The sequence below is a fragment of the Haliaeetus leucocephalus genome, unplaced genomic scaffold (assembly GCF_000737465.1).
Source record: "Haliaeetus leucocephalus isolate CR32 unplaced genomic scaffold, Haliaeetus_leucocephalus-4.0 Scaffold295, whole genome shotgun sequence".
NCBI lineage: Eukaryota > Metazoa > Chordata > Aves > Accipitriformes > Accipitridae > Haliaeetus > Haliaeetus leucocephalus.
The window spans coordinates 10,590,445-10,612,283 of NW_010972731.1; the positions used below are offsets into that span (position 1 = coordinate 10,590,445).

At 38.8% G+C, this 21,839-nt stretch overlaps 1 protein-coding gene across 14 annotated transcripts in view; it reads left to right on the top strand.

Moving 5' to 3' along the window:
• Nucleotides 1-90: 90 nt before the first annotated feature.
• UNKL (unkempt family zinc finger-like) overlaps nt 91-21,839 on the top strand; it is a 58,143-nt gene continuing 36,394 nt past the window's right edge. For 2 of the 14 annotated variants that reach the window (XM_010570546.1, XM_010570548.1), the window contains exons 1-6: nt 91-181; nt 2,071-2,280; nt 8,368-8,544; nt 11,403-11,536; nt 13,499-13,634; nt 14,374-14,491. In XM_010570546.1, coding sequence (XP_010568848.1) covers nt 102-181; nt 2,071-2,280; nt 8,368-8,544; nt 11,403-11,536; nt 13,499-13,634; nt 14,374-14,491 — 855 coding nt within the window. In that variant the 5' untranslated portion in view covers nt 91-101. Of the gene's footprint in view, nt 182-2,070; nt 2,281-8,367; nt 8,545-9,282; nt 9,347-11,402; nt 11,537-12,933; nt 13,002-13,498; nt 13,635-14,373; nt 14,492-17,948; nt 17,965-20,120; nt 20,206-21,839 lie in introns of those variants that run through there. The other 12 variants (XM_010570551.1, XM_010570552.1, XM_010570554.1 and 9 more) reach the window with 10 other exon arrangements.

Below are 21,839 nucleotides of genomic sequence, written 5' to 3' on the forward strand. Positions count from 1 at the left end.
CGCGCTGGTGGGGCGGGGCCGGCAGGCGTCGCGTTGTAGGGGGGTGGGGCCGGGACCGGTAGGACGGGGCTGCGCCTGCGCTCTGTTGACTACCGGGGAAGATGCCGTCGGTTTCGAAGGCGGTGTCGCGGGGTGGCGGGTCCGGTGGGTCCCCGCAGACCGAGCAGCCGACGCATTATACGTAGGTACCGCGTCCTGGAGGCGCCCTGCTCCCGGGGCCCCAGCGCCGCGCCGGGAGGGCCTCAGGACCCGAGGCGGAGGGCCCGGTCGTGTGTCAGGCCTGCTCCGCGCGGCCTCCCGCGCTGGCGGCTGGTCCGTGAGGAGACCGCCTGGCCCTGGCCGGCCTTCGCCGCGCACCTTTTCCAGCTCCAGGCGCCGCGCGGAGGAAGCCGCGTTCTGTGCCGGCCAGATAGAGGCGGCCCGGGCGCGGCTGTCCGCAGAGCGCCTGCGGCGGTTCTCCGCGCCTTGCGTCTGCTCCCACGGTCGTGCCTCTCTGGTCCGCGCTGTGACCCGCCGGCATTCTTCGGCATCCCGAGCCCCGCAGCACCCTCTCGCACTCCGAGCCCGCCCTCTGCAAGCTATGGCAGCAGTCCTTCCGCTTCTCCTAAGCGTTGCGTAGCCAGCTTCAGCTCGAGTCCTTGGGACGTTTCCGTGACAGTTTTTGCAGACCTTCCTGTAGTGAAAGACAGGTCCCGTGTGCTCGCCGTCCTCTCTGCAAGCCTATCCGTTTTCTTCTGATACGGTCTATAAAGTCGCTGCAGCCCTCTAGCACTACTGACAGCTTACCTCATGTAGAACCATGTGATCCCCACAAAGGCATAATAATTTTTCACCTAATTGTTGCATTCGCTCCCATCCCCCATATTGCGACTTCTATAATGTCACATTTCCACCACTCTCAGAAAGACCACAGGAATGTGGCCACTTTCCTAGATACTGCTTACAGCCTGTTCTCCAACCCTTAACGTCAAAAAATTGTGTTCCTTTTTTTTTTTTTTTTTGGTCTTTCTCCCCACAATCATGGATAGTTTAGAGGTTCTTCTCTAAAGTTAAAGAGATGCTTCATAACTCTGTCATTACATCCTCCATGTGCCAATTTAAGCAACTGAAAATGAAAAGATGCCCTTTATTCCTCTTTCTAATCCTTTCCTTTCCCTATATCTTCAATTCCCCGTAGCCTGTTATATATCCTGCACCCTTTTAGAGACCTCTGGGAACTCTTAAGGTTCTTCTGCAAAGCCTCCATATACCCCTTCCTCTGCAAATACTCCATAACTTTAGCGATGTAATGAGCTTGCTAAATTGCCTAATAGATATATAAATTGAGACAGGAAGAAGTGCTGACTTGCATCCTTTGACAAATGCCACAGTAGTGTCCAGACTGGCATGATCTTGATATCCAATGGAAAGAGGTATCAGACTTCCTAAGTAGCTTCTATGCCCTGCATGCTAATGAAGGACTGTCTTACTAACACCTAAGTAACCTTCAAAGACCCCATACTGTCTCAACACAAATGTAACAGTTGCTGAAGTAAGTTTGCTGAACTCCCCTCATAGCCCCTGATAACCTTCATAAAGCCCTTCTAACCCTCTAGCTTTCTATATATTGTGTCCACATTCTGGGAATGTTCTGATTAAGGACTAATGTTTGAATTAGATGTGGTATTTAGCTAAAACAGCCTTTGTAGGACTATTTTGTATGGTAGCAAGCAATATGAATGCTCATTCAAGTAATTTGTTGGATTTATAATCTCTGTTTGGTGGTTACGTAGGACAATATTCTAAATACTGTGCTTTTTTAATTAATGTATTTGATTTTAGTTTAGTTACAAAACACAGTATAATTTTCCAGGTATTCCACTGTATTTTATTAGTAATGCATCTGTCATAAAAAATGAAGTCACTTGTATTCAGCTAAACAGTAAATTGTGCACAGGAACTAAAACTGTATGCAGGTACATTTGTACAATTTTTCATGGGCTATGTGCACTGAATTGTCAAGTGCCCTGTTAATACTGTAAAAATGTGCCTCCAAGAAGATAAACTTGTAACACAGTTTAATTTTTTTAGGTATCTAAAGGAATTTAGGACAGAGCAGTGCCCCCTATTTTTGCAGCACAAGTGTACCCAGCACAGACCATTTACCTGTTTTCATTGGCATTTCCTAAATCAGCGTCGTCGTAGACCTATACGAAGGCGTGATGGGACTTTTAACTACAGTCCAGATGTTTATTGTACAAAATATGATGAGACTACAGGAATCTGCCCAGATGGAGATGAGTAAGTGATTTCTTTCAGTCCTAGGTGTTTATAGTATTATCAATGACATTAAGGAAAGATGCTAATTTCTCCTTAGTGAAAATGATCGATAGAATCCTGCTGCAGTTTACTTGAAAACATTTCTATAAGTGATTTGTCAATTTTGGGCACATATACTTTTATATACGCATGTATTCTTTAGGCTATCACAGAGAATTATGATTTTGCATTGTGATGATCTTTAAAGCATAGCATAAGAAACTTGTTTTCTGCTAGTATTGTTGCTGCACATTTATGCTAGTATTGTTGCTACACCTTTTTTTTTTCCCAGTTGTGCTTCCTTTTTCTCCTGACAACTTTGAAATTCACCAGTAGGTGCAAACCTTACTGTATAGGGGTGACTTCAAGATATTAAACTTACATAAGTTCTGTGAAGGTTGATGAGTAGTAGAGGAGAATGACAGTTTCATGATGTTTCCAGTGAGAAAAAGCAAAGGAAGGAGTTCACTGTTAGTTGTCTGGCTAGCCTGTTAGTGTTTCCATTTCCATGGACAAGTGTCTCTTCTAGATAAAGGCTACAGAGAGTCTTCAGTGAACTTGGGGAGGGGTAGAAGCTTTGTGGACATGAGAATGAACAAATGGTACAGCGGGGCAGGCAGGCGTATATAGAGGAGCTGGCTATATTGTGGTCACATGTCAGAGGAGCTACCTTCATCTGCAGTGATGGAAGCAAGGAAGGACTTCTGACAAAAAAAAAAAAATATTGCAGGAAACCAGCCAGGAAATATGTAGTTGTGCTGGTCACCTGTTTTAAAAATTGAAGACTAATTATTTGGTTACTGTAGCGTATAGCAGCACTTGTCATGGATAAGGTTATAGGCTGTAGTCACAGAAGAAAAAAGTGGATTTTTCCCAGAGGCTTTACAAACTAAATGACAGAGATAAGGTAAACAACAAAAATGCACTAGGCAGCATGACAATATTGAGTACCGTGCTTAAGCAATATAAACAGCAAAAAAATGGCTCTGAGGGATGATTTAAAAGAGAACAATTAATTACCTTTTCAGGTGTTTGTAAAGCACTCCTGCCAGTCCTGGGGCAGCATGGGCAGTTCTTTGAAAATCAGCAAACGAGGATAATGGATGCTCATGTCATGGATTGGTTGGGGACAAAAATTGACCTTTCATTATTGAGTAATAGGTACTGATTCTAAAGGAGGAAAAAGGAAGCAATGTTTTAAAAGGCTATTAGCTGGGCAAGACTGAATTGTTAGAAGCAAATAAGAGGAGATGTTTCAGTAACTGAGATGTGAGATTGAAATCTTTTTGCTGCAATTGGATTGGAAAGGTTGTCCCCTACAGTCGCTGGAGACTACTCCCTGGTTAGGAGCCTAAATGACAAACAGGGTGATTATATTGTCTGGTATAATGGAAGTGCAGAGGACTTGCCGGAAATAAGACCAGTAGTGAGATTCATACCTCTAGTTTAGCATGTTGCGCCTACAGTTTTGGTTAAATGGATAGGTTAAGGAGTTACCAGCAAAGAGATGGTGGTTTTCAAGTTTGTGTTTTGCAGTGAAATTGCCCAAATGTAGTAAGGATAGGAGGAGGGACCAAGGTTGGAGTCCTGTGGGACCCCTCACCAGAGGCATAAGAGAATGTTGAAGTTGGAAGATATGCTGCAGGAGGGATTGGGAGGAAAATGTGAACGTAACTGAATTCCCATGAACAAAGGAGAACAATGTTTCAAGGGGAGGAAAATTGAGTAAAGGAGACAGTAAATTTAAAAAATGAGGATAGGTGTAGGGAAAATGGAGTCCGTTTTCTTTGACTCAGTTATAAGGCAAGATTGTTGGAGACATTTGTGAGAGAACTTTCAGCTGAACTGTGGAGGCCTTGTTTTAGATCTGAACATGAGAACTGGTGGCTAGAAATGGCAGTCAACTGTTGTAAGTTAATAGCTGATTGAAGTTCAGGTAGAAGAGAAAAGGCAAACAGGGCAAGTAGTTGGGAAAGGCAAGAGGAGTCAAAGGTAATTCTTAAAGATAGACAATGCCAGAGCATGTCTGTAGTGGCAGGAGGAAAAAAAAATGGAGGAAAACACCAACATTTCTGAGGACATGCTTACAGTGTGGCAGCATTCCTGTTTCAGAACCCAGCAAAAGAGTGAGGTTTTGACCCTGTTTTGTCTTCTGCCTAAAATATAGCCTTTTATTTGGAGCAACTTCAATTTCTTATAGAAATAGGTTATAAACAGTGGTGCTAGGACCCCTTCATTTTAAGCTATCTGTGACAATACATTGGTACACTTTTTTGGCTTTTATCTATGTCTCTGTTTCTCTGTTCTGCTCATCTGAATACACGGTTAGTTTAATGCAGTTTGTGAGTTGGTAGAGAACTAGCGAGAAAGGTAGAGTGATGACACCCATAATTGTTCTCGGGAACATACTTTCAAGAGAATTAAAGTAGAAATTGTTGGTCTCACCCAGTCTTGACTGTGTTATTTCTTTCCAAAGTTCAACTTGGAATGAAAGCCCAAAATTTTAAAGCTGTTTAGAAAAGGGCTTTTCTAAGGGTAGCAATTAAGACAGTCTGTTCTAAGGAAGGGCCTGTGAGAAAGACTAGATTACTTGCAGAGTTAGAGGCATTTATTTTGAGCAGGAACAGTGTTTCTCCCAATTTCACAAGGGAGGATAGAAGTGATACTTTTTTTTTTTAATCTGATGTGGTTTTCAACCATTGTAGTCAACTGATGTCAGGTTCTAAAAAAAGATCATTTTGGATATATTAGTATCTGTAACGTAAGACTGCTCTAAGAGTGAATGAATTACAGAAGCATACTACAGAAGAGCACTTCAAGTAATCATAGCAAAAAATATGTCAGTGCCTCAAGGTTGAACAGAAGTAGAACTATGTAGTTGTTCTCATACACTTAAGAACATTTAGCATTACCCTTTAAACTGGAATTGTTTTATTCTTAAAGGATATCTTTGGAACGTTTATGATGTGAATTAAGAAGCATGTGAAAAGGAAATATACACTTCAGTAATCAGTTAACCTTGTAAGTTTTTGTGAATATATGTTCTGTTTCATGGTATATACATCTACTTACTTTGAATAATGTAATGACAGTTTTACTTTGTCAGATCCGGATGCAGAAAACAAAGCTGATTTAAATAGTTAAATGTTGTGTGTAGACTCCAATAGAACTTAAAAATACAGAGTAATGTTCTTTACTGATTCATGATTACTAAGTTTGGATTCAGTACAGTTATTTTAAGCTGGCAGATGGCTGTAGAAATATGGGCCATGAAATAGATTTGTTATTCTACCTGGGAACAACTTTTTTTTTTTTTTTTTAATAATAAAAACGTTGTTTTATGCTCCATTAAAATATTTCATTAATAAGGTGAAGGTAAGATCTACCATACCTTTAGTTCATTAAAGGTTGAGTAGAACATCTGTTCTGTGCATTTTTCAGTGCATTGGCTTAGTTTGATACTATGTGTGAATAAGTACTATCTGCCATCTAAAAGCTGCTTTTATTAGGGGTTTTTGCCTTTCTGACTAATGATACTACGATGAACTACAGCTGATCAAGATGTCTGTGGTTAATAGCATATGTATTATTGTGGTATTGTATGAATAACATTTTTATGCAAAACATACACATGCAAAATTGATGCCATCATTTTTGCTCTTTGAGGTTTGCATGCTGTTTAGTCCCCCTGAGTCACCTTAAGAACTAGTCCTTATCGAGTTCTTTACAAGTCTTAGACAACAAACTGTCCCAGTCACACTGGATAGCCTCATTAAAGCATTCTGTTAGTTTCTGGAGGAGGACTTAACTTGTTACAGGACTCTTTAGGCAGCTAGCAAAATGTGCAGTAGGAAAGCTGTGTTTTCAGTAAAGTTCAGATTTCATTAGCTATTGATGGCACGAGTATTGAGTCTTAGGGGAAACAAATCTAGGTTTAATTTATCAGAATTAAGAGTCTTGTGACACAGTTTGTATTTCTTTCCCAGCTTGTGTTTGGAATCCATGTTGTCTTTTTGTGGGAAAAAATTGTGACCTGAGTATTTATCCCTCTCTGACATTGCATACAACAAGTTGTGCCTCACTTGTCTGACAAGCTGTGTCTGAATATTTCATTGAATTCTCACCTTTTTTTTTTTTAAAACAGTAATTTAAAAATAATTGAAGGCTTTAACATTTTGGGGGGGGACACCTCCACTGATAAGGTGATTTCGCTAGGGAAAAACTGCAGATATTTAAGCAAAACATTTGCCTCTGATAAGGAGCCATGGGCTTAGAGACAAGCAACGAGATGTAAACACCTGTACACTTCTTGCATGGAAGACATTTGATTCTTGTTTCCAACAGGAACAAGCAAACTTAAGTAGATGAAAATGGAGGCGTGAACATTATGCATAAGAATATGACAGAGTATTCTCACCTTTGTGAGGTGTCCATATATGAGTGAAAGATTAAGAGTTTGTAATGAACAGTCTGCTGGGAAAATGGAAACAGTTGACCCCTGCAAAGATTCTGGTAGTGGTGGGACAGCAATAACAAAAATATAGCCTCAGACTGCATTTCCTCTTGTTTAGAGTTCTGTACAGGACTAGTGCTGGCAAAAGTGATTGACTCTTGTGGGTTTTCTTATTTTTCCATATCTGTAGCAATTCTAGCAGAACAGGAGGGCTGCATCAGTGCTATTCATACATCACAAAGAATTTCTTACAAACTTCAGCTGAGGCACTGTAATGGGTCCAACAAAGATTGCATCCTGTCTGTCTTTCTGTGTAGAGCCAAGGAGTGTGAAAGAACTACTTTCACATCCTGAGTGTAGACTGTGCTCCATCTTACACTGACAAAATGAGATGTAGCACTGAATTTGGTATACCTCGTCTTCCCACTAATTAATTCTGCTGGGATTTAAAGAGATAGGTACAAATCACTGGCTGCAGCCCATTTATCTTGTTTGACAGAAGGCTGGTTTGAAATTCCTACAAGGAAGCAACTTGATTCTCAGAAATCATAAACAGTATCAATTCCTGGAAGTCAGCACAAGTTGCAGGTGTTTCACACAGCAGGAAGAATGATGAATTTGATGTAAATGTTTGCAAACAATTGTACTTGTTTAGTCTAGTTTCCAAATAACCCTTTTAGAATATACTAAATAAAGCTTAAGCCAGCAAAAATTCTTATGAGTGTCAAAGTCTACTTAGTGCTTCACTATTCTCCCTCCATTCAAAGTAAAACATTTCTGTGGGACTTTTCATTTGTTGTTCTGTATCACTCTCTAAGCTTTTTGGTGCAGTTTCTTTTTACTTTGGGATGGGGGAGAGTAGTTTTTGGAGATTAGTATTTTTTCAAAACCAGCAGAGACCAAAATTAATTACACTGAAATAAACTGGCAGAGAACAGACATCCCTGTGCATATATTTTTGTGGGGTTTTTTTGAATTTGTTTACTGTTGGTAGTTGGAATTATAATCCATACATGATGCTAGCCATTTTAAAGTACAGACCATAACTCACATAGTTGTGTCTGAAAAATGGTTAGTATATGTACAAAGATGTACTGCTGATGTAAAAATTGTTCTCTTCCTTTTAATAGAAGAGTCAGTTTAGATTTCCCTTGAGATTGTTCAATAAGTTCCATGTCTATAAAGAGCAGGCAGGACAAAAAAATCTCTGTACTTCAAGTACCCCTTGATTTTAGATGTTGATAACATTAAAAAAAAAAAAAATTTTTGTACCTCTTAATGTAGAAATTATTTGAGCTTGTATCAGTATGGAAGATGTCATTCCTTAGCTGAGATTATGTTGTTGCTTACAGGGGTGCTTACTAGATTTATTAATAATATCTTTGTGAGCCAGCCTGCTATGAATTCTTATAACTTTAGCAGAGACTAAGAAATAGATTAATGTTCTTCATTTTGAAGCTGATCTGTGATGGTGGTTTGTTTGGGACAATTTTTATTTGAAGACTCCTACAAAGTTACTTGTTATAAGTTAATAAGAGATATAGTATAATTCAGAATTAAATTATTAAAAACAAAACTCAAAGTGGTGCTCTAACTTTCCTCTTTCTATTATGTAGTTGCCCTTACCTGCATCGAACAACAGGGGATACAGAAAGGAAGTATCATCTCAGATATTACAAGACTGGAACATGCATTCATGAAACAGATGCCCGGGGTCACTGTGTGAAGAATGGAATTCACTGTGCCTTTGCTCATGGTCCGCATGACCTTAGACCACCAGTATATGATATAAGGTAGTCTTATTTCAAATTCTTCAGCCTAATTAGCAGGAAATACCACATGTCTGTTATCAGCACGTACCAGAAAATGCAGTGTGCTTTGCATGAAAAATATACTTGCTTCTGTAACTGTAGACATAAGAATGCAATTCACTGTGCATCACAGTAGCCGATAGAAGCACACTGGGAAGTAAAAATACTAAGGTTTTGTAACTTGCCATTTCAAGAGCCATGTAGGTAGTCCTTATGACTGATAAAAGAGCAGATACCCTGCCTTTTGTCATTTATGCCTTGTAAATTTGTATGTGGGTTTTACGTTCACAAATTTATGATTTTGTTAAGCCATCTTTCAGGTTCTCAGCTTGTATGTTTGACATTTTGCCTGCTGACATTGTGTTTTTTTAAATTACGTTATATTTTTTCCTGTATAAGATGTCAGTATTATTTTCTGCCTCTGTAATGTATAATCGAGTTACTGTCGAAAGAAGGTGCTTTGTGAATCAGGGTAGTGGTGGGTATGAGTTTTACCTGTGGCCAAAGCTGGGAGATAAGCATGTTGTTGGGAGGTATTATAAATGGGTGGAAGGGGAGCTCTTGCCACAGAAAGTGGTCTGTATATTCTGTAGGAAAGGATACCAGTTCCTAGAGAGCTTTGAAGCCTTGGAGGGTCACAAGTATCTCTTACTGGACACTGGAAGAGCATTCTGGGGAAGTATCACTATACGCTTGCCCTATTCTTATACTCTTCCCTAGGCATCTGCTATTGGCCACTGTTGGAGACAGGACTCCAGGCTAGATGAACCTTTGATCTGAGCTGGTATGGCTGCTATCTTACATTCTTACCTTTGTTATCCCTTATTCCCAACGATCTGTTGGGATATAATAGCTCTCCCTTCACAGTAATTTTAGTAAAGTTAGTGCCTTTTCAGTAATATCATAATTATTTAAATCCACATTTTGCCACAGAATTCACTGCTGCATTGCCTGGTCACATACTGTTTAGTTATATATAGCTTTTCTTTCCAGAAGACTTCAATTAGCTAGCTGATGCTTCTTCTGCAACACATCTGTCCATTTTCTTTTTCTTCTTTTTAACTTTCCTCATTTAGCATATGCAGCATGATGCCATGTCAGTCTGAATACAGAATGTGTAGTATCTTTGTAATCTTCTGTATTGTATTAGAATGAGGAACCAATGTATAGCAAGACTGAAACCAAGCTCTGTTCTCTAAATGTCTTTTAATGTGTTACATGGTTGTTTATTGGTGACTGGCTACGTATAAAGCATCAGGAAGAGCTGAAGGCATTTGTGGTAGGAGTCTATGTTTAACAGCTTGGACCTACAAGTAGGCTGCCTCAAACTTTGGTGTTTGTGAAAAACAGTCATGTGCCATTGCTTCTCCTGATTTCAGGCATCCAGCATTCATAAGGAAGTCCAAACAATCAGGTCTTATTTTTTCTTTGATGGTCTTTTTGCTCCACAATGGACACAGATATTAGGGTTTCTTCATGTAAAGAGCAGATAAATAACAGTACAATCCCTGATACAGGCATTAACTGTATTCTCCTTAATAGCCTTGTTCTTCTACATAGCCACCTTAAAGAAAAAGCACTCTCTAGGACCCGTCTGTTTTCCTTCTCATTGCCTGCACCTTTTCTGAATCTGTAAAAGAAATATTTTGACTGTTTGAAAGGTTTTAGACTTGTCTTTGGGTCTGTCTTTTCTTCCTTTCCCTTTGAGATTTTCTTTCTTGGAGGATACTTGGGGTCTGGGAAGTTCTTGAAATACTATGTAAATGATACCATAACTAGTTACATTATAAACGACCACACCTTTCAAACTCCTCTTCAAAGATCCTGAGTAGTAATATTTTGGTATAGGTGGTAAGGTCCTTGAATATTTGTGTCTAGAGAAAGTGCCAATTGAAGGTAGAAGCCTTTGATTCTCATAGAGTACTATACATCCACCTCTGGTTTTGATTCCTCACCTTGTTTCTCCATTGCTTCAAAGTCTGCCTAATATAATTATGCTATAGTATCTATCTTTTTTTTAATCTTTTGTACTGGGTTGCCATTGTTGAATCTCTGTACAGCTTAGTTTTACTAAAATGGTGTAATAAAATTGTCGCAGATTTTTGGTGGGAGATTTCATACCGCTAATATGATACCTTTTGGGTTGGTAGTAGTCGTTCTGATCTTTCAGCAAGCTTGTGGTTGCTTACTTTGCAAAGCAGTTGTAAATTCTTGCAGTAGAGATTCCATTTCCTCATAATGATTGTTGTTTGTTACTAGGTCTCCCGAATGTCTTGACAAACTTTTCTTGCAAAATCTTACAGTGAACCAAAAGTACTTTGGCTGCTTTTATATGATGTAGTATTCAATAGCTGCATTTTGTACCTGCCTTTGGTGATAAGTTTTCCAAGGCAAAGAGTCTTACGGTATTTAATTCTCTGTCATAAAGGAGGAGTTCTGTATTTCTTATTGCCCTTTCTATATATTTTTTAATTCTACCATGTCCTATGTGGCAGTGGAATATCAGAAATTAATAGCATATTCAAAATGTCAGCACACCAGCATACAGAGGTACAGATAGGCATTGCTGGTACAAACATTGTCTGTGTATAATGCCAGCATTCCTTCATATGTTCTGTTTGGTTTGTATGGCATGGTTATTCCTTACGATTGCCAGCTTCAGCACAAGTAATGTTTTGAAATACAGTCAATTTTTTTTTTTTTTTTTTTACAATTTAGGCTTGTTAAGAGCTGGATTAAATGACAGAATTTTGATAGAGTTGGACAGGATTATACCTGCGTCAGGTAGGGTTACTGTAGCTATACAGTTTAGCAGTGTTATTTTCTTTTCCCCATTCCAGAGAACTTCAGGCACAGGAAACCTTACAGAATGGGCAGCTAGGATGCGGTGAAGGCATTTCGGATCTGCAACCAGGAATTTTAGCAAGCCAGGCAATGATTGAGAAGATCCTTAGTGAAGATCCAAGATGGCAGGGTAATGTTACCCTGTCTCCTTTCTCCGTTTCTTTATTGGTGTTTGACCTGATTTGTTGATCCTGGGTCTTCATCTGGGAGAAGTTCAAAAGCCTTTTTTAACAGAGTAAAGAATTGGTTTATATAAGTAGTATGGATATATGTGAACAAGTTGCACTGTCACATCTATATTCAGATTGCATTTTGAAAATGTTTTGTTTTGAAAACTTTTAATACGTCTTTTTCAGTTTACTTGATACAAGTGCTAATCTGTGTCAGTTGAATAAATGTTCTTAAAAGTCAGTAGGAGCTCTGTCTTGTGCTAAGTAGTAATGACTAGAGTCTTCATTTTTTGAGTCATTAATAGACTGTTTAATGGACTGTTATTCTTTGCTGAGCTTGACGAACAGGAATGAAGTAGAATTTTAAACAGAAAATTGGAGCAGAATATTAAAATACAAGAATGTCTTGAAAGCATTATATTAGATCTCTTAAAGAAAATCCAATTGCCCTAGTTTTGTTTAGGCTTTCAAAGTTGGTTCTTATGGTTTTGTTTAGACTTGCTTGTTATGTAGCCAAAGATGTTAGTATCAACTGGATATTGTTAGAGCTCTTGCCCAAATTTTACTTTAGAAAAGACTGCTGGGTACAATTACTTCCACAAAATTCATGTGGGGACAGTAACACAGGAAGAGGTCACGTGAAGGTGCTGTTTCTAAGGATTTCAAGGGGAGGTAATTGTATAATACTTTTCCCCTCTATATTTTTTAAATGCACTATAGGGTGAGTATTTACGTACTAATAATGTGTAGGTCTTAACTGTCAGCTCTAGATCAAAAAATATTGGATGTTTGACATAAAAAGACAGCAAAATTGACCAACTACAAGCACTTTTATTGCATTCCTTGCGTTGTGACAGGTCTGTGTTATATAATGTTGTATGGCTTTTCTCAATCCCTGTAAATATGGTGGGATTGCACATAGTTTCTGGGGATTGAAAATCATCCAACTAGTGATTTCAGCCTTATTTTCCTAAGCCTTTAATGAAACCATTGAAAAGGACTGAACAAAGAATAGGCTCCATGTGATACTCTGATTAATAATCTTTGCTATTTGAAAGTAAATAATTAATGAATCTTTGAGAATTTTTCTTCAGCTAGTTTTCCACAAATCCTACAGGAGTCTTGTAGTATTGTGCAGTTTGTTTTTGAGAACACCTCAGGCTAAAAGGTTTGGTGAAGTCAAGATACATGACATCGACTGCTTCTGTTTTACCTACATCCATTTTCCCACCTTAGGAGGAAGTTAGATTGGTTTGGCATGATTTACTCCTCACAAACCCATGCTTGCCATTAGCTAAATTGTACGTTCTAATTTATTTACTTGCCTCATTGTTCTTCTGAATTTTTCTGTTTCTAGACAGAACCTTGTTTGTCATCTCCTAGTTCTTCCTTCCTGGAACCAAAGATGTAGAGACAGAGGCAAAGGTAGAGAAGAGGCTCTAGAATTTGTCCAGGAAGATTTTACTGGACAGCCTTAACATGCCTTAACATGAAAGCAGTTTTGGTGAAATGAGGACTTTCAACACTAAACTTAGGAGAAATCCAGATATAAAATTGTATAAGTTTTTACTGTTTGTTTTACTAAAATGAATAATGTATTTTCAGGTATTAATTTTCAAAATGTTAGACGTATATAATGAGAATTTCCAGATAGTTTCTCTACCAATAGATTGCTAGTGCTTTATTTGTGTACTTTATTGTAATATTGCTATTGAATATAAAAGCAATGAAGATTGCCTTGCATGTAAATGCGTTAGACTTTTATTTAAAGAAATGCAGGAGTCAGTCTAAGTTTGTAAGAATGGAGGGGTCTGTGAATCATAATTTTTTTACAAAAAGCAGTGTGATGGCTAAGCTCGCTAAAGACACTCTGAATGCAAAAAATAGTTGTTTATTTCTCTTAATTGTTGACCTCTTTACAGACACAAATTTTGTATTAGCCGGCTACAAGACAGAACAATGTACCAAGCCACCCAGGCTCTGCCGCCAGGGTTATGCATGTCCACACTATCACAATAGTCGAGATAGAAGACGAAATCCCAGAAAATTCAAATACAGGTACATAAATACATATTAAGAATAGACTTTTTGGTCAGTCAGACAGTTGTTAATGGACCGATCTGTTTGGGTTCTTCTATAAGGCACTTGCATATTCCTAATGGAATAAAACCACATCTTTCCCAGTAGCCTTGCTAAAATTTGGGGGGGGGGGGAAAAGCATCTATTCAGAATGATCAGACAGTTCTGAAGACAAAAAATATGAAGCTGTAATGGAAATATCCTTCTTTCTTGTGAAGAACGAAAACAATTTCTATAATTCTTAGCAAAAATTGGAATCACTAGGTCAAACCTTCTTCATTATGAAAAGATCAATTATAATTTCTGTCTTTTTTTCTGATTTTGTTCTATAATTTTCCATTTCTGAGCAGTATTTATAGGACCTAAATTTAATGCATGTCCTCTCTTACTTTTCATCATTACATCATTCTACATCATTCTTGTACACTGTGGTTTCTTCATTGTTTCTGGTGTTTTTTCGTGCAGTGATAACAAGGTTTAGAATTGATGGGCTTTGCTTGACAGCCTCAGGACTGTGAATAAATGTCATTAGACAGAAGACAGATAGAATCCTACTAGCTCATCTTTCTGTCAAAGAATTTCCAAAAAGTCAGAGTCTCTCAGATTTTGCAACTTCATAGGTCCCAGAATCTTAAGATTCTGAGATTTAGTGGGAAATTGTTTGAGACTTCTGCTAGGAAGTAGACACAAACATGCTCTGGACATCACTTTTTTCTAGGTCCACTCCTTGCCCCAATGTAAAACATGCAGATGAATGGGGTGAACCTTCAAGGTGTGAAAGTGGGGATAGCTGTCAATATTGTCATTCTCGTACAGAGCAGCAGTTTCATCCAGAGGTAAGAACTACGTTTCTACTTATTTTTAGCAATTTCAAAATTATTATGGATTAGATTATTGATTGAAGATATTATATATGAAAAAACATGTGACATTCCATTCAACACTTCTAGTCGTTGAGGTATTTGCTTAAGCAAAAAAAAAAATTGTTAAGAAATAGTTATTTGTACTGCTGTGGTTTTCACTGATAGGCATTTCTGTTGTACCACTTGTGAAAAATTAAGTAATATTATCTGGATTTGGGCATAAATAAATATGTTCTCTTTTTTACCTAACTTCTTGGTTTGGTAATGAAGTCACAGTAGTAATTGATACTCAGTAACTTGGGACAAATTTCTATTTTAAGTAGAGTTGAAAAAGCTTTATTGCAAATAATTAAGAGAAACTGAATAGGTCAGGAAGAGGTGGAAAGAGCAGAAAACTCTCCTAGTGGCTGAAGTAAGACACTCCAGAAAAAACAAGGTGATTTTATATTCCTCTGTATGCAAAGTCACTGTAATTTTGTTGGATGGTTGAGGGTAACGGTGAAATGCTAGGGAAGAGAGCAGTGCCGTGCAATCTGCTGAGATTTAATTCTTATGCGACACTATGAAAATATTAAATATGCCAGTTAATGGAAACAAACATGATGCTGAAAAGACATGTTATGCTAGAAGCTGCCTGTACAACATTGGGTATCTGTTTTCATTTGGGGACCTTTGAATGGACATGAAGAATTCACAGCAGGATGTAATTTCTTGTATTAAAAAGCTCAATACTTAGTGAGGTATAAGCAAAGACCATTCAAGCAATTGCTAATTTCTCTTCCAATTATGAAGATTATTGAAGGCATCTCAAGACTATACTGGGAAAGGAATTCGTAGAATACTGACTCCAGGATTGTTGCAAGCTTCATATCATACATTCTCTATCATAAGTTGACCAGCTACATCTTTATACTAAATAGGTGTCACCTATCTCTACTCTTGAGATGCTGCTCCAGAATTTCACTGTCCTGATGACTAGAGGTTTTACAGTCCAGTTTTATTTCAGGTCATCTAATTTCTTCCGCATCACATTCCAGCCCTTTTCTGTAGTAAAGGTGACTTCCTGCTTGGTATTGCTACCATACTTTTATTTATACAAAGCTATGAATGAAAGTGCTGAAATAAGTCACAAGGCTGAGCCTTGAGTTCTGCTACTCATTTTGTCTGCTGCCTTCCTCTTTCATACCATCCATTGTCATCTCTCCATTAGTCAATTTAGCAGCAGATATGTGACATTGGGAAGAGTTATGTTCTTCATTATCTTAGTTAATGAATCTTACCACATCCTTTATTGAAGTCCTTACCAGAAAGACTGCATTTCCATTTTAGAGAAGGACCTTTATCAAAGTTATACAGTGAGTCTACCATGATGTGTCTTTGCCAAATGTAGTTCTAATTTTATCCCATTTTTTTCTGTCTTTAAATGGTGACAGACAGAATAATTAGTGGACGTGCAGTGGCCTGAATCAGCTACTTTTGCTCTTCTCAAACATATGTGAGCTATACTTCATATACCTCAGTTATACGTGCTACTTCTGATGTAATGGCTTTATTAAAAGTACTTGCTAACTGCATCTGTCTTATTTGATGATTTTTTAAAAGTTCTGACATAACAATTGCCTAATGCATCTCCTGTTCCTGAACTGATGGTGTTTTTGCTTCCACATCAGCTGTAGTCACCTCAGTCTTTGTCTACTTGCTTCCATTAGCTGTGCTGCCTTTGTTGTAGTGTTGAACATAATTCTTACTGATAATCAAGGTGGGCATAGTGTTATCGCCTCACCTAATTTTAGGTCTAATATTTAATTTCACAGAAACTAGCAATGTCCCTGCACCAAAAAGGGAGTTTTCATTCAACATCATACCCTGTGATCCTTTCCCTCCTTTGCTCCAGCTCTGACTTCGTCCAGTTGTGTGGTTAGAATGGAAATTCCATACAGCTTTTGTACCTCTGACTTGAGGATTCAAAGCACTCATTTTATTCAGTTCATAATGAAATTCAGTCTATTTAATGGTGGTCATCAGCTGCCTTCATTCCTCAGACAACTTATTTGATGTCATTAACATTAGTTCAGCCTTCCTTTTTTATGTCGTTTAATTTAAGTTGAATTAATACTCACTTTATCGAACATTATCTTCTCTTATTGGATGTTTTCATGTACTTGTTCTTTACCAAATTAAAATAAAGAATATTGTCATTGCCTTTTGGCTCAGTGACTATTTTTTTAAGAAATCTCTTGGTTATCACATTCAGGAATAGCTTGATTATACTGTTAATAGATAGCAGCCGTGTTCTTGTCTGTAGCTGGGAAGTTAGTCTTCTGTAATGATTTAGTTCTTTGAGTTTGCTGTCTGTCTTGTAATATCAGTATGTATAGATGACGTGGCCATCTCCCAAATCAGTCTTTGAGGTGCGAGCTCTGCCCCAGTAGTATTTTGATATTATCTATATTATCACTTCTTGTAGTTGTAGCATTTTCCAGAAGGCACTCTCCGCCATCTGGGTAGCTCATAGGATCAGGAAGGCTGTTTTTTGGCTAGGACCTCAAACTAAGACCGAACTTCCACTTTCTTCTGTTTAAACCATCTGGAAGTCAGCTCTTCTCATTTGTTTTCTTCTGCATCATTAGCATCGTGTATACATGTTTTGGGTTTGTGTGGTGGGGTTTTGGCAGTGGGAGAGGGGCTGCAGGGGTGGCTCCTGTGAGAAGCTGCTAGAAGCTTCCCCAGCTCCCAAGTCGGACCCGCCTCTGACCAAGGCCGACCCCATCAGCGAAGGTAGTAGCGCCTCTGGGATAAAAGATTTAAGAAGGGGAACCTGCAGCGGGGGAGGAGATTGGAATGCGAGAGAAACAGCTATGCAGACCTCAAGGTCAGTGAAGGAGGGGGAGGAGGTGCGCCGGAGGAGGTTGATGCCCCTGCAGCCTGTGGTGAGACGGCAGGCTGTCCCCCTGCAGCCCATGGAGGTGAGCGGGGGAGCAGATGCCCACCTGCAGCCCATGGAGGACCCCATGCCAGAGGGGGTGGGTGCCCCCGGAGATGGTCGTGACTCCATGGGAAAGCCCGTGCTGGAGCATTCTGTGACAGAAGATTGGCCCGTGCAAAGGATCCACACCAGGGAAGTTTGTGGAGGACTGCAGCCCGTGAGAAGGACTCACGCTGGAGAAGTTCATGGAGGATTGTCTCCCGTGGGAGAGACCCCTTGCTGGAGCAGGGCAAAAGTGTGAGGAGTCCTCATTGCAAACCCTGTCCCCCTGTGCCACCGGGGGGAGGAGGTAGAGAAAACTGGGAGTGGAGTTGAGCTGGGAAGAAGGGGAGGGGGGGGGAGGTGTTCTAAGGTTTGATTTTACTTCTCATTATCCTTGTTTTGATTTGATTTGTAGTAAATTAAATTGATTTTGTTTCTTCCCCAAGCTGAGGCTGCCTTTTGCCTGTGACCATAAGTGGTGAGTGATCCCTCCCTGTCCTTGTCTCAACCCACGAGCTTTTCTTTATATTTTCTCATCATCCCACTGGGGCCAGGGGAGGGAGGAGTGAGCAAGCGGCTTTGTGGATCTTTGTTACTGGCTGGGCTTAAACCACAACAATACAGCATTGGGGTTTTATATTTAACCAATATACAGAGAAGAGGAAAGAAAGGAGATGGGCCCAGCTTCATTTCCTAGTTTGGGTGTGTTGTGGTTTAACCCCAGCCAGCAACTAAGCACCACACTGCCGCTCACTCACTTCCCCCCCACCCAGTGGGATGGGAGAGAGAATCAGAAGGAAAAAGGCAAAACTCGTGGGTTGAGATAAGAACAGTATAATAGAACAGAGGAAAAAAAACCCGAACTAATAATGATAATGATAACACTAATGAAATGACAATCGTAATAATGAAAGGATTGGAATAAACAAGTGATGCACAATGCAATTTCTCACCACTTGCCGACCGACACCCAGCTAGTCCCCAAGCGGCGATCCCTCCTCCCCCGCTCCCTCAAGTTTATATACTACATGTGACTTCACATGGTATGGAATACCCCATTGGCCAGTTTGGGCCAGCTGCCCTGGCTGTGTCCCCTCCCAACTTCTTGTGCCCCTCCAGCCTTCTTGCTGGCTAGGCATAAGAAGCTGGAAAATCCTTGACTTAGTTTAAACATCACTTAGCAACAACTGAAAACATCAGTGTGTTATCAACATCCTTCTCATACTGAATCCAAAACAACACCATACCAGCTATTAGAAAGAAAATTAACTCTATTGCAGCTGAAACCAGGACAGGGTATGGTATCCACAAATGACTCCTTCATTTTTTGCAATGTCTGTGTTAGCTCCTGGTGAAATTGATGGAAAGATCAGTCCCGCTGTTTTGTTGAAGTGTGTCATTTGGGTGAATACTTGCCTACAGCATGGACGTTTTGTTGCTTTTTCAGTGTTCAAGGAAAAATAAATCCTTTGTAGAGTGCTAAGCATCAGTAATAATTTTGTGATTTAGCATTTTGCTGTAGTTTCTTGGATGATCTTTGGGTTATGCATGAACTAGTAGTGAATATAGCAACTAAATTTTCAGCCTCAATTCAAAATCATGTATAAGAGGGAAATTTATCTAAATGCTTAAAATGGCTCTAAAATAAAGAGCTTATAGAACTAGTTGTTGATTTTTTTAAATATATAGTTTCATTTTTTCATGTTTGCTCTAAGGTGGGAGTCCAAGGTAAACATTTTTTTTACACAGCATATGGAAAAGTGCCCAAGAAGTAGCATTCTGAACTAAGAATTATTACGTATCAAGCCGTGAATCTCTCGACTGACACTGAAAGCCAAAGACCACAGTACCAAAGTTTGGGGAACCAAAAAGATCCCTCTGCTATTTGCCACAGACTTGAAAATCACCAGGATTAGTTTTCTAAAGAACTTATGTGCTTTTAAATAGTTTCTTAATATTGTTCTAATATGATAGTATGTCAGCCCCTCCTCCCAGCCTTGTGAGATCCAAAGATCATCAAGATCCTGGTAGAGCAATAAACTGAGTCTGGATCTTACTAGCAGCTTACTTATATAATCATTACTGTCATGAACAATCTGTATTACTTCAGTTCTCATGCACCCAGTCAGATTAGAGAAAGACATTTGAATGTTAGGATGATTTGAGTATTAGAGGTGTCCTAACAAAGGAACTGTGTTGAAAAAAACATACTGGGTTTTTTTTTCTTTGGCTGTGTAAGCTGCTCTACTATATACATCATTTCTCCTGCAAGATTTCTTAAAAGTGGTGTAAAAGACTCTGAAAATTTTATTCTCGATGTTTGACTTGTTTCTGTACAACATGGAAAACCAAAGTAGTTTAAACACTGCTTTTTTTAAATACTATTGTTACTTACTATTTATTATTACACAGAAGAAGGTTAAGATGCTCTTGTCTTGGGTTTGCTTTTCTTAAAATTCTGCTCTTCTATTTGATTTTTAAACATGATCATAAGAACTGGATTTTCTGAGGAAACTGTGTAATACATATTGTTAGTAAAGATAAAGAATTTTTCATTTAAAGGTTTTAAAATTTTCTAACTATTTTGTCGTTACATAACAATGTTTAGGTTAACCACCCTTCTGTTTCGTTTAGATATATAAATCTACAAAGTGCAATGACATGCGCCAAACAGGTTACTGCCCACGTGGTCCATTTTGTGCGTTTGCACATGTTGAAAGTAAGTAAGAGAACTGTTATTTTGTATCAGTGTTCACAAAAATGAACCATAATTTCTAAGCATCAGTAACAGAAGTGACTTAACATCGTTAATTTTAATGCATGAATGGCATTTGATGTCACTTGTTTTTAGAAATTTATTTCATGTTTTCTAATACCGTACATTGCTACGGGAGCTTGCTGCATTTGCATCAAATTTGCATCAGCAGTAAAACAGGAGGTGCTTTTCTTTACAAATGCAGCTTGTCCCTGTAACTTTTTGAACTTGATTTGGCAATTTGCTACACACACACACTTGATTTTTTAAAATATATTAGATGTCCTATTGAAACCTATAGTAAACTTCTCAGGTAAAAGTTAAACATCCTTGCAAGTATTTGCAGAACTAGGGCCCTAGCTAAGCTGAAAAAGAACATAGAGAAAATTACATCAGCTGTCCTTTTTCCTCCGTAGCCCACTTACATCTTCACTGAGCTCAAACTGTTATATACAGAAAAAGGGAAGAGGGACCATTTTTTTCCAAGAGCGCTCAATTCTTTGGTATGCATCTACACAGATTAATTCTGGGTGTGCATCATCAGATTCTTTTTAACAGTAGCGTCAACTTAGGCTACCCCTACGCACTTCCTGCACTCCAGAATGTGAAGCGTGCAGTTGCTGCAACTATTCGTGCCTTCTTTTCAGTTGTGGTGCAAGGCAGAACTTGAAGCGTTTCTCTGTAACTGGTTTCTTATAGGTGATAAATATTTTCTTTTTTGATTATGTAGTTTTTGCTTGATTATGTAATCAGTAAAACCTCATATTTATTCTTCAAAAAGAAAAAAAAAAGGTCTCCTCCTATCTTACTTTTTGCCTTCTGCTTCTAGAGCTGGAAAGAGATGAGAGACCCTACCAATTTTGGAAACCTCCAAAGTTCTGCAATCCAGTAGTATTTATCTTATGATTCTCTAATGATAAGTAATGGCAGTCTCCTCTCTCTGTCCAACCTGTCTAGGCAAATGTGATGTTCTATGCAACCATTTATTGTGTCACTTGCTTACCTAGAAGACTTCCAGTGAATAGTCATTCTTGCTGCCCACAGCTCTTGTTTCTGAGAATCTGTGGTATGGTCAACTTGTCTTTTAACTTCTGTGGGATGATCCATTTTACTTTTCCATGGTTTTGTTACTCAAAGAGGAGGAAGGATCAATAACCTCCTGTATTTATTTCAAGAAGCCCATTATTCTAAGACCTAGCAATTCTTCAAAACATTATGGCAGTGACATCAGTATCGACTGTTTCTTCACATCAAAAGTAGCTCACTGCCTTTGCTTTCGTGCTGTTGAGGCTATCTCCTAAATCAAGTCCTTCACTGTTTGTCAGCGTTGGCAAGTACTTCTTTGACTCAGGAAAGTCTGAAAATACACATTTTGTTACAGAAGTGATTTATGGCACTGGGTTTACTGTTCTGTTTATCTGATATAAGTTTTTTCGGTCCTGAAACAGCTGAAAGAGTATGATTTAAACAAATTAATTGAATACATGCAGCATGGTATAATTGTGACATGCTACAAAACTTCTGTGGGAGAAGACTACATTTTCTCTGTTTTCTTCCTTAGAGCATACTGAATGCTGCCTCCCTTCTTGCCTCTCCAG